Source organism: Barbus barbus (assembly GCF_936440315.1).
Source record: "Barbus barbus genome assembly, chromosome: 13".
In the NCBI taxonomy this organism is placed as follows: Eukaryota; Metazoa; Chordata; class Actinopteri; order Cypriniformes; family Cyprinidae; genus Barbus; species Barbus barbus.
The window spans coordinates 9,954,907-9,968,077 of NC_136741.1; the positions used below are offsets into that span (position 1 = coordinate 9,954,907).

The 13,171-nt window shown below is 36.2% G+C and overlaps 2 protein-coding genes across 2 annotated transcripts in view; both read left to right on the plus strand.

Moving 5' to 3' along the window:
- The window catches only part of LOC306878683 (protein kinase C alpha type-like), a 155,244-nt gene extending 148,135 nt beyond the window's left edge, over nucleotides 1-7,109 (plus strand). Inside the window, exons 16-17 of the mRNA XM_079431167.1 lie at nucleotides 3,363-3,503; nucleotides 6,322-7,109. Coding sequence (XP_079287293.1) covers nucleotides 3,363-3,503; nucleotides 6,322-6,486 — 306 coding nt within the window. The 3' untranslated portion in view covers nucleotides 6,487-7,109. The remainder of the gene's footprint in view (nucleotides 1-3,362; nucleotides 3,504-6,321) is intronic.
- Nucleotides 7,110-11,173: 4,064 nt separating this feature from the next.
- Nucleotides 11,174-13,171, plus strand: part of LOC306878689 (voltage-dependent calcium channel gamma-5 subunit-like) — a 40,532-nt gene continuing 38,534 nt past the window's right edge. Inside the window, exon 1 of the mRNA XM_079431174.1 lies at nucleotides 11,174-11,364. The gene's annotated coding sequence lies outside the window, so the exon portion shown is untranslated. The remainder of the gene's footprint in view (nucleotides 11,365-13,171) is intronic.

Sequence of the window (13,171 nt, forward strand, 5' to 3'; positions counted from 1 at the left end):
ATGATTTTGGGAAATGACCTGGTGGGTGGAAAGGTTTTTCCATGTCCAATTGTGTCCGCTGAGCCTGATGTTGGGGCCCAAACTGATGTCTCTAAAATGTTTCCCTCTGTTTTCCCGGCGTGTGCTGTAACTCGTGCTCAGGCACAAAGAATTGATGATGTAGTTGATATTTCAGAATCTTTCTTGCCTTCCTCAGCTGATGTGGTAGAGAGTAAACTGTCAGTTATGCTGCGGCAAGCTGCTGAAACTGCTACGGAAAACCAGCAGCCGCCCATAAAGGTAGGCTGAGAGCAGTTAGCTGCTGCCCAAAGGGCAGACCCGAATCTGACAAAATGTATTGATGCTGCTGTAGACAAGTCACAAGTCTCAAAACGTGGGGTAGGTTATTTCTGGGAGGATGATATACTCATGCGTTGGTGGAGGCCACAGATTGCTGATGATGATAGTCACATGGTCTATCAGATTGTTCTGCCTTCTGGTTACCATGCTCATGTTCTACATTTAGCCCATGAGCATGTATGCTCTGGTCATCTTGGGGTGACTAAAACCTATCAGCGCCTTATTAAACACTTATTTTGGTCTGGTGTAAAATCTGCCGTGTCAAAATTTGTTAAGTCGTGCCATGTTTGTCAGTTGGCTGGAAAGCACTTGTTCTGAATCAAAAAGACAATTAAATTACAATAAATTACAGGGGTGCATTAGCCGTTTCTGAAGGTATTATCATCATTGTAAGAAATAAACTTTTGTTCACATATTGAATTTTTCAGTATACTCGAAGGTACTTTCAGGAAAACTACGGTAATACCATAATACTTTTTGCTACTTTTATTACAAGAAAATCCTGTTAGGTAGAGAAAGAGGTAATGGTGCAAGCAGGACCATTGCGTCATCACACACTGTCTCACTTTTATAATGTTTTCTATCACCTTCTGTCTTTCTGTCAGTTGTAGAGGTGTAAGTTCATCTGTTTTCATTTCTGTGTATTTAGAAATTTGTGTGTGTGTCTTATAAACTGTGCCACCTACTAATGAATACATAGTGGCTGTCAGAAGCTGACCCAGAAAAGCCTGGGTCTATAGCGGTATAATGAATTAGAAATGTACCTGAAATCAATTTTCCTGGCAAATTTAAGTCACCATTTGTTCAAGTTCAAGTTTTTTTGTATAGTGCTTTTTACGATACAAATCGTTGCAACGCAGCTCTACAGAAAATTAAGTTTCCACAATATATTTATATATTGCAGAACCTTAATATATTTAACTTATGGCAAAATTTGGTAATTATGTATGTTGTCAGAGCATTGGCATCCTCTGAGGTCCTGGCATCATCTTTTCTCAGGTGTTCGGTCATCTCAGATCATTTAAGGGTTGGATCCAGACTGAAGCTTCTGTAATTCCTAGTTACCACGGGATGTTAATCCCGTGTCAGAAGCAGAGAAACAAATAGAGACATAATTAGCGTAGCTGCTGTTCCATCTAAGCAAAAATGATTTGTTCAACCCAAGCTAAAGAATAATAATAAACGTACATTTGATCAGATATAACTGTAGTACAAGATTATAAGATGCATTATGTGAATGCTTGGCTAAAGAGATGTGTCTTTAATCTAGATTTAAACAGAGAGAGTGTGTCTGAACCCCGAACGTTATCAGGAAGGCTATTCCAGAGTTTGGGAGCCAAATGTGAAAAAGCTCTACCTCCTTTAGTGGACTTTGCTATCCTAGGTACTACCAAAAGTCCAGAGTTTTGCCACCTTAGGGAGCGGGTTGGATTGTAGCGTGGTAGAAGACAAGTTAGGTACGCAGGAGCTAAACCATTTAGGGCCTTATAGGCAAGTAATAATATTTTGTAAATGATACGGAACTTAATAGGTAGCCAGTGCAGAGACTGTAAAATTGGGGTAATATGATCATATTTTCTTGACCTGGTAAGAACTCTAGCCGTTGCATCTGTAGCTTGTTTTATTGAAGATGCAGGACAACCACCTATCAGTGCATTACAATAGTTCAGTCTAGAGGTCATGAATGCATGAACTAGCTTTGTTAATTAAAATGAGTGCTACTTAGAACCGAATAGCTATTGGAATTGCCAAAGTTTGTAAACTTCTTTGCATGTGAAATATTCGGTAACACTTTAGTTTAAGGACCAATTGCCACAATTAACTAGTTGCTTATTAGCATGCATATTACTAGAATATTGCCTGTTTATTTGTACTTATAAAGCACATATTCTCAATGGCCATATTTTAGATCCCTTAATCCTACCCAATACCTGAACTTAACAACTATCATACTAACTATTAATAAGCTGTAGGAGTTTATTGAGGCAAAGTTACAGTTAATAGTGAGAATTGGACCTTTAAAGAAAGTGTGCTGACCACTTAAACTTAACAACTACCTTAACTATTAATAAACTGCAAATTACGAGTTCACTGAGGCAAAGGTCGTAGTTAATAGCTAGTTAAAAGTGAGAATTGGTCCCAAAACTAAATTAAATATTGTGTGTGGATGGAGCACAGATCTGTCCAAAATATCAATAAATTGGTTTCTCTAGATTCTTTGGGGTTTTTATGAGCAACAACATGTCTTATTTATATAGCATATTGGAAGAAAAAACAGGTATTATATACATTTTTAAAGCTTTCCTAATTGAGTTTACATTTGAGTTTTAAGCCACTTCTACCAACTTTCACAATACTGTCTCAAGTAGACTTAGACAAACAGATATCACTTGGTGATAAAAACAATGAACTGCACAATTTGTGAAATTAATTGCATTATATACACTATAATATCACACCCATGGACAGGATTTTCATTAACACTTTTATGCATTCATTTGCCATTGTCTGGAATTTCTGTTCAGAGAGAAAAAAAAAAAAACTCCACACTTTTTCCCTATTATGACTGCAGAGATTTATGCGTTCAGTTTACAGTCTGAGATTTCCTGATGAGTTTGTAACTGTTGTCCCTTCTGGCCTTTATCTGCAGTACAGATCTACTATGACCATGGAGAATGAACATATTAATTTGAGGATGTCTTGAAGGTGGTTAGCTGTTAGGGTAATCTTTTTTTATGACTTCATATTAAGAAAGTACACTGAATAAAAAGAAAAAGAACAACCTACGAACATTTACACTTTCATAATAGATATCCATATGCAATTGAACCTAGAATAATTGTTGACAAAATGCTCATGTGAATGAATTTTGTCTACCCCTATTTGAAATTGTGTTATCATGAAATTTAATAATGAGCATATGCATGTAAACGGAAAACTGTATATATTAAATGCCAATTTTTATGATTGTCACATTAAGCTTTTTCCTGTTTACATGATAATGATTTTATCTTGTGTCTCAGCTGATGATAAAACACCCTTCAAAGCGTCTGGGCTGCAGCGCAGAGGGGGAGAGAGATATTCGGGAACATGCTTTCTTCCGTCGGATTGACTGGGAACGTCTGGAAAATAGAGAAGTACAGCCTCCATTCAAACCCAAAGTGGTAAGAAAATCCATGCAGGTCTATTCATTTTCAGCATATGTGTGTATTTATCATATACTGATGGAAAAACTAAGAATGCTCTTCGACTGAAAGTTTTTATGGGGAAGTGGCTCTGAAAAGGCATGTATTAAAGTATTTATGGTGATTCAGATTAAGATACTAAGATACAGGAGAGTAAATGTTATTGTATTTATTTTTGCCAGCAATTCACTTTTTAAAAAAAAAATGGAATATTAGCACCTGTGTATTTTACTTTTAACTGTGATACGATGATATAAATTGATATGATGATAATATACCAAAAACATTTTTACCTAAGAATGTACTGAAAATGATAATACAGGTAATACAATAAGTGCCCTGTCAATAAAATGGTAACTCATAGTTTTTACTTCCAAAATGATAAAAGTAACAATCACAAAACAATCATGACAGTATTTTTACAGTAAAATTAAAGTACTATCACTGTATATGCAAAAGTAACTTTAAGTATATAAAGTTAACCAATTTACAGTTTTTATGTAAAAATCACAAACAAAAAAATACAGTGCCAGTACAAATGTAGACCTCTCTGACACTAATGTGTAATCATCTGCCTGTCCTGATGAATGCTTCTTGCTGTGTATAATTTCTGTGCCATCTGATATTTGTTCTAATAATTCTAGTTTTCACAGTTTTTTGGTGAAACGTGTTGAATTTGTAGTGCTTTTCTGAGACAGCGCCTGTGGAGGAAGTGAGAATATTTTTCCAAGATACTAAAAGGATAGAGATAGAGCCATTTGTCATATTAAATAGCTTAGATTGTCCTTTGTGTGTGTGTGTGTGTGTTGTATGAGTGGGAGAGAGAGCGAGAGAGAGGGATGAGCTACAAAAGCAGTCTGCATACATATATATGACTTCTAAAGTGGGTCATACTGTAGTTGTTTCCCCTTCACAAGCACACATGCTCTCCCACACATATATCATTGAATAGGGCATTCTGTCACATCACTGGGGACAAAACAGAAAAGAATAGAGGGGTTAGTTTGTCTCGAGTATTTGTGTGTTTCTTATGATGTCCTATTTTTTTAGTGAGAGTGTGTTATGAACATCACCTGTCAGTTTTAATATTTTTTTGTTTGTTTGTTTTTTTTCAACAATTGTGTGATGTCCCCTGAGGATATCCTGAAGCTGAACTGCAGCTTCCTCTCATGGTCAAAAGTAGGCCAGATACAGAGCCTGTGTCCCTTTCACACTAATGGTGGGGGTTCAACAGGCTTAATTCAGCACAGCTACCATTTTAAACATTTAGCCAATCATTAGTTCCACTGCTGACGTAGGAAGTGCCCTACATGGACCTCTGTGTCTGAAAAATGGCTTTTTATGGTCTCCGTGTTTGTGTGTGATGATGACAGTTGCAACTTTAATTGAACTGCATACTTGTTAGAACATAACCATTCCCTCTCAGTTTCTCATCATTCACATATGATGGGAAAATCTGCCTCATAACAGAGCATGACACATTTATATTTGACCATCTCTCTCAGTGCTTGAGTCACCATTCATCTCTCCTTTCAAATATCATACAATGAGAAGGGGGGAGGGAAATCTTCTATTTTAAGGCACATCTTGAGCTGCATGTCTTATGGAATCTGGCAGCTTTACAAAAGGAAACGCCATCTTTCTTTCTTGCTTTTTGCATGAAATTTGGGAAGTCGGTCGATTAAAGATATTACTTAATTACATGATATGCCAATTGATTGATAAAATGTATTGCAAATCATCACTTAGATCAGTCTACTCCATTTTTTAGTTGTTGGTCTATGTGCACATGCATGAAATGGTAGCTGTGTCACTTTTCACTGTTCTTAAATTGCTTCCATAGAAGGAAAATTCCTTTACATACAGGGGCATGATTAAATTTATTATTTTTGTTAACACCTAAATTGACAGCCTTCTTTAAACATTGAGAGAAGTCATAACAGGAAATGTCGTTGGCTGTTGTTTTAATATTAAAACAATTTTATGAAAGCCCTAACAAGAAGGGTCTGAATCCTGCACACCGCATAACCCACACATGTATATATCATTGATAAGGAGCTTTGAATCATTTATTCGTCATAATAATAGGGTTATTATAAATGTGCTTCTGGTACTTTTTCATACACATGGTATGGAGGTTAAAGAAAGGTATTAATGTTCCTTCAACTTCCAGTTGTCAACATGCTTATGAGGTTTAGAACTACTCACGAGCCTCTCATGAAGAATAGAAAATGAGAATAGCTATAGTGATTACCATGTTGTATAGTCACTCAGAAGATTCTAACAAATACTTTGTTTCACGTTTCATTTTATGTTTTACACTGATTTTAACACATTAATGCAAAGTACTCATGTCAGAAACTGCTGTCGGTTGCCAGTGTGTTTGGCTTCCGCATTTGTGTTCTCCAAACTAGTAGAGCCAATTGCTTTATCATCCAGATGAAGAGGAACTAGGGCATATCATCTGAAATCTTAGGAGTGTTAATCTGTGTGTTGGACATGAGGGAATTGGGAACTAAAGTATAAACAGGCATCAAAATCTCATATTTCCAACAAAGAATGTTAAAAAATTAAACATTTAAAATCCGCTTTATTTGGAGTTCAAACCATGTGCAGATAAAAGAGTGTAACTTTAAGCCATGTTTGTTGTCTGCATTACAATGTATATTTAACAAACCTTTGACTTTCATTTGTGTCTGAATGTGATGCAGGGATTGTGGTATTACAGTAAATTGTGTTAAAAGTAATCTTTTCTTTCCTGTAATCTCTCTCTTGCTACCTCTTTTTTGTTTTATAGTGTGGAAAGGGGGCAGAGAACTTTGACAAGTTCTTCACACGCACACAGCCACAGCTGACCCCTCCTGATGAGCTGGTTATCGCCAACATCGACCAGGCTGAATTCGATGGATTTTCCTTTGTCAACCCTCAATTCGTCCATCCTTCCTTCATCAACAGTGAATAAAACAGGAAAAAGAGGGAATGAATGTGAATCTACCTACTACCCCAAAACTCTGCCTTTGCCTTCACCCTTTTATTTAACAAATGTTAAACCAAAACCACAGTATCTCGAATTGTCATGTCTTTTTTGTTTAAAAATCTAGCAATTATTTTTCACATCATTTCAATGTAGGCCAATCGAAGAGTTTACATTAATGATTGAAAATAGATTGAGAGATTTTTTTTTCACTGAGTAACACTTAAACTCTGGTTAGGAAGGGCTGTTTACATTACAAACTGACTTGTGCAGACCAGTTTTTAAAAGTCTTGGAGGCCATCTTATCTCAAGCCGCTGGTGGCTGACACAGCATGATTTCACCACATCTACCCAAAGCCCTATAACAGATACAGTGTTGTGTGCTTCCTAAGACAGTCTTCCCATTCAGGATTTCTAAAGGTAATCGCCAAAGCCAATGGGGTTTCTGTCTTCCCCTTAGCACTATACCAATTTATCTATTTACAGATTTCAGTACTCACTTTTTGGAGTCTCCAGTATTTTCTCATTGTAAGTGGCGTAAAATGTTTTAAATAAAATACTAAACAGCTCTCAGTCTAATATTTGCACATATTTCAGGTATGACATGACAACTTGGCACACCAATTTAACAACTTGTTTTCATTTTCTGTTTGTTCTATAGTAAAAAAGCATGCCAAGCATTTCTGCAGTTCACAAGCCGACAGAGCTGTGGATTCGTGAGATGTTATAATAGGTTTCATGTTTCAAGATATTTTTTTTATATATATATATATATATATATATATACTGTTGTTGCATAAAAATGGTTTTATTTCACAGTAAACAGATACACACTTTTACCCATAAAAAATGACATAATAAAGGTATTACCTCGTTATCCCTTTAATTCACCAAGTGTTTTTAAAATATCCTCTTTTTTTGCCGTGTGTGCGTGTATGTGTGTGTTTGTGTCTGTGTGTGTTTTGTTTCGGTAATGAGGGATATTATGAGAGGGAGAAATATTTAAGTTTTGGCATTTATGTCAAGCTCTAATTATGTTGTTCTTAAACTTATTGTCTGCATATAAGTAAACACTGAATAGTAAATGCTAATCTCTGCTATACCTGCCGAATGACCTTTACATCATGTTTGGATTTAACATAATTAATTGTAAAATGTAACACTGTTATGCCATATTTCTCCTCTTGCTGCTTCAACATATTGGTTATACTTAATAATACATGCTATTTAAACAGTATAAGAACCTTTTAATACCAACTAAATGTGACTTCATTACATTACAATGGTGAAATTTACAACTGAGGGAAAAGAATGAAAGTGAGTTTGCATTAACTGTTAAAGAGGTAGTGCACCCAAAAATGGAATCATTCTATCATTTTTTTGCTCACCCTCAAGTTGTTCGGAACCTGTATGAGTTTCTTTCTTCTGTTGAACACACAAGAAGATATTTTGAAGAATGTTGGCAAGCAAACAGTTGCCGGCAGCCATTGACTTCCACAGTATGTTTTCCCATACTACGGAAGTCAGTGGCTACCTGCTACTGTTTGGTTACCAGCATGAGTAAATAGCGAGTAAATAAAGACAGAATTTTCATTTTTGGGTGAGCTCTCCCTTTACCATAAAACCGAGGTTGAATTATTAGCTGGTTTAAAAGTTTTTAGTAAATTTCATAGTCCAATTCTATTATTATTGTCCCTTTTAAATGTGTAATTTTGTAATAAACACATCATAACACAGTCAGCTACTATAATGCTATTATTCAGGTAGATATTTGTGTAATTGTTGTTATCATTGGTGTGTACTGTTGTAAACACTGTAACATGAAAATAACCTTGTACTTTGCATAATGAAAACATTTACAAATGTGCTTTCGCCATTCGATTTTCCAACTGTACTTTGTCACCTTTGCTTTTGGCTGTTATGTGTGACCTAAACGGATTCCATGGTTTTAAAATGTGAGCTGATTGGCTGCTGTCATCCTACTATGGCCAGATAACTTGCCTTTACCTGCATGTTTTGGTATGAAAATCCACTTGAAAAGATTTGTGTATTTATGAAGAATGTTTTGTTATTAATGGAATATAAAATTTACAGCATGGAGTATGAACAAGGCAGATACATATGAAATATTTTTGTCCTTTCACTTATTTAATAACTCTTTAATAACAATTATTTTTATGTCTTGATATTGTAGTTTGTGATTCTGTATGTTCTTCCCATCTTTTTCTGCTGTTAGAAGTAATGCAAAGTATGTAGTAAATTTCAGAATTAGATGAAAATCACACATGGGATAATCGGCTTGGTTAGATTTTAGATCACAGGTGTCAGTTTTCTTCTAGCACTAATAAACTTACCCGCTTAATGTTCTTTCCCCTCTTTTTATAACAGGACAGCAAATATATGGAAATGTGACACCATGCCTGTTGTTTAGATTAGCTTACTTCTGTTTTCTCTTTTTTTCTGTGATTTATTGATGTTGATCCTGCCGTAAAATCCCTTCAGTGCTAAAAACACTGAAATTGTATGCAAACCCCATCTTTCTTTTCTTGGGTCTTTGCAAAAACCTGCTTTATGTCAGTGCCATGCTAAACCCAGCAGGACCAGCGTTGCACTAACTGCGTAGCCACTACGATGTTTGCCAGTATTGAATCCAGTATTTTGTGCACTAGTCTCATGTAGCCATACTTTTAACTGAATGTTGTTACTGCTCTTGAGATCGCAGTAGAGCATATTTTGCTGTGTATCTGCCATTCAATCATGTGCACTACCTTGGCTTTTGTCAAGAAAGCTTTAAACCATTTTTTAAAAACAGGTTTAAAATGGCATGCTTTGAGTTTCCTCTGCTGTAAGATGATCCATCTGCCTTACCCAATTCTTTCTATTCCTGTACTGCTGAATTAATGATTGAATACGTGAACAAATGGATGAATGAACTGCTAATAGTATTGTTTTTTCCCCGAAGTTGTTTAGTCTTCCCATGAAGGAAAAGTTCACCCAAAAATGGAAATTCTGTCATCATTTACTCACCCTCTTGACGTTCAAAATCTACAGGTTTGGAAAGACATTAGAGTGAGTGAATGAAAAAAAGGGGGTGAACTAATCTGTTAAATGTGCTGTATCTGCTTCTGTAGTCATATATAGTTATCAATTTTAATTAATTCTTTATTATTTTTGACACCCAAATTACAAAAACAAGGTGGAATTACCTTTTCCCAATTAGTCAGCAATTCATGCTTGTTCCGGTAGCCTACTATTAAGTTTTGTGTTTGTTGAAGAGAAGAGCAAGAACTTTGCTCATCGTTTTATCATTTTAATGTGTAGATTGGTTAGTACATCACTCTGTTGTCCTTTTGCTTTGTGTGACTCAGTCCAGCTGTTTTATTTTCATCTGTTGAGTTTTTCATTTAGAGGACAAACTCAACAGAATGCCTTACTTTGCTCTCTCAAATAGCAAGGTCCTGAATTAAACCCAAAGTACTATCTCTGTTCTTACATACTAATATTGATCCATAACGTATAAATAAACCAAGTAAAATGTTGTATTTTGTAGCAGTGAATGTTAGCCCTGCCTTTATTGTCTTAACAGATTATATGCTTTTTCCATGTAATCCTTGTTGCCATTTATACCTAATGTATGATATTGCAAATAAAGAAGGGAAAATGAAACTCAGTCTGTAGATGTCCCTTCTTGAAGATGAAGCTGACACTGACTGTGGTGATCTGTTATGGTGTCTCATGCACCAGAGCAGGGTGCAGATAAAATTTTAATGCTAAGAGAGTAAAAAAGAAGCATAAAATGGTCATTCTGAATATTTTATCCAGAAGCTCAGGACATTGTAAGTCATCTTACCAGAACATTTCCAACGGGAGTTTTTCCCTTGACGCATCACAGAAGAATATTTAAATTTTCTATTAACACTCAAGAAAAATTCCACACTGCTATGGATTAAAATGAAAACGAAATACGTTTTGTATGCGTGTCTGCTTATCCACTGTCAGAAGCATCTATGTTTGGGTCTTTTACTTTTCAGCAATCCAATTATTCCTAGTAGACTAAAGCAGGACACTGGTCTCCCCACAGATTTTGCACAGCCCATCTAAACCTCAACATCCATAATAAAGTCTCATGTGGTGCATGGACCATTTACGTCCACGGTGGTATACATTCATTCATTTTAAAGAAAACGAGGCTGTGAGGGATACATTCTATACAAAAGGCATGCACTGCCTATAAAGGTCCTAGATTTTGTAATTTTCACAACTCTCAACTTTAAAACAGAACAAGTTGTCATGTTGTTAACAACAATACAATCCACTGTAGTTCCTGCAGACTCGTTTTCGTTCCTGACTGAAGTATAAGCTGAAAGGTTTCAGATTTACCCGACCTTAAACATCCAACTCAAAAAAAAAAATGTGTCGGTAACATATAATATAATAACATTTGTTGTTTTATATGCCGGTCTGACAACCCAATGGAACTTGGCCAGAATGCCGCGAAGCGTTCCTATATTTATGGTTGCTCAGCCTCTGCAACCATAACATTACCCCAAATACAACATCCATAACAGTAGTGACACAGCAAACAATAGGCTACCATCATCTATCTAAAACCAATAAAACAAGAGCAATGACACAGTAGGTTACGCATACAAACAGTCGTTGTGGTCCGTGACCCGTCATTGACGTGCGGAGAGAGGGAGAGAGATGTTAGAGCATCAACTAAGCCCAACACGATGAGAGACGCTTCTCACCCTAAACATGTGTGACGGGTTTTAGAGGTTCGACTTCAGCAAACCTCTCTGCAATGAGATAAAGACTGTTCAACATTTTTGTGAGAAGAACTGAAGCACGTACGTCTCCGCGCAGGTATGTGGAACTACTCTGTTTTGTGCGTTATGTAGGCTATTATATTATAGCACTGGTCAATATGAGTTCATGTGCAGATTTAAAGTGCTGTAACATTTCATAAGACTCGTTCAGATACCACTAAATATCATTGTTATCCACATTTTCTTGTTCAAATTCTCACCAAATTCTCAAACTTTTTTCCATGGATTTTATTTGCTGCATGATTTTGGCAATGCTGTTTTTGTCAATGAACGCAAATGGTGAAGTTGGATTATTGACGTTCTGTGCGGTGTCTGATACAGTGTGTCTCTTAAAGCCATTGGACAAAACATATAACAGGTCCTTGAAGACAAACAACACCTTGTCGAGCAGGCAGACTAATAAAAACAACAAATAAACGTTAGATTACTGTCAATAAAGGGAGAATTTGATTATTTAATATGATTATTTATAATTTTATATGTATACATTTTTAATTAAAATATGTAGTCTATATGTTAACGGGAAAAATATAGGTACAGTACACTGAAGAGAGAATTAATGATGGCTGCCACAGCCCACAGTGTGTTGAAAGCGGGTTCACAGCTTCAATACCAAGGACAGTTTCCCTTTCTCTTTGAGCTTCTAAAGTAGGCTAATAGTTTGCTTTCATTACGAATTTCGCTGCGTGGATTCTTTCCCTCTCAGCTTTAGGCTCCAGTGTCATTTATAGACTACCGCAACATGCTGTCTCATATAATTATCCATTACATCCGTTACTCTTATTTATAACTACTAACATTTTTAGTGTAGCCTACAATATCCCAAAGGTGTTTTGTATCGTATAACCAGAACAATATTGGGTGCCAGTTTACCATAGCCTGCTGTGTTTATCCAACGTACGTCTGCTGATTGTTTGTACAGTCTATGTGCATTTATAGTTTCTATATCAAATTACATTTTACATTCAGAGTATGTATATAAATGTTTACATAATTTGCAGAGCACATCTGATGTCACCAGAGTTTTGTGCTTATCCGCCATATTTATGACCATATGGCAGCAAGAACACATGATCAGAAATACCAAGGAAAAAAATTAAGAAAAAATGGAATTAATATAAATACCAGGTGTCAGAAAAAAAACAGGCGTTGCCAAATTTAACATTCACAGACATACATGTGAGCAATATTACATCTCAGGCCCTGTCCCAAATGGCACCCTAAACCATTGCGTTCTTCCTCTGAATACACACTTTCGTGACATAACGCTGCTCTGACTGTCAGGTAGAAGTTTGCTGAGGAGCTCGCTTCAGTGCAGGCTCAGCAAAAGTGCTACCAGTTGCAGCTCGCATCAAGTTCAAGACACTGATGCTTGCATATAGAACAACCACAGGCTCAGCACCCGCCTACTTCCACTCACTATTACGAATCTACATCCCCTCCAGAAGTCTGAGATCTGCTAGTGAGCGACGCCTCGTGGTACCATCACAGAGAGGCTCAAAATCATTCTCCAGAACATTCTCTTTCACCATTCCTGGCTGGTGGAATAATCTTCCCACCCCTATCCGGAATGGGATCCCTGTCAATATTCAAGCAACAACTGAAAACTCATCTTTTCGACACTACTTGACTTCATCCTAAAAAAAATATCTTTCTCTTTATTTATTCCTTCCCTTGCTAGCTTGTACTTATTTGAACAATGCCTGAGACTTGGTGTTACGAGCACTTCCTCTATCCGATTGCCTCTTCAAGATTAATTTATGCATTATACATTAATACTTTATGTATTCCCCAATTGTAAGTCGCTTTGGATAAAAGCGTCTGCTAAATGACTAAATGTAAAT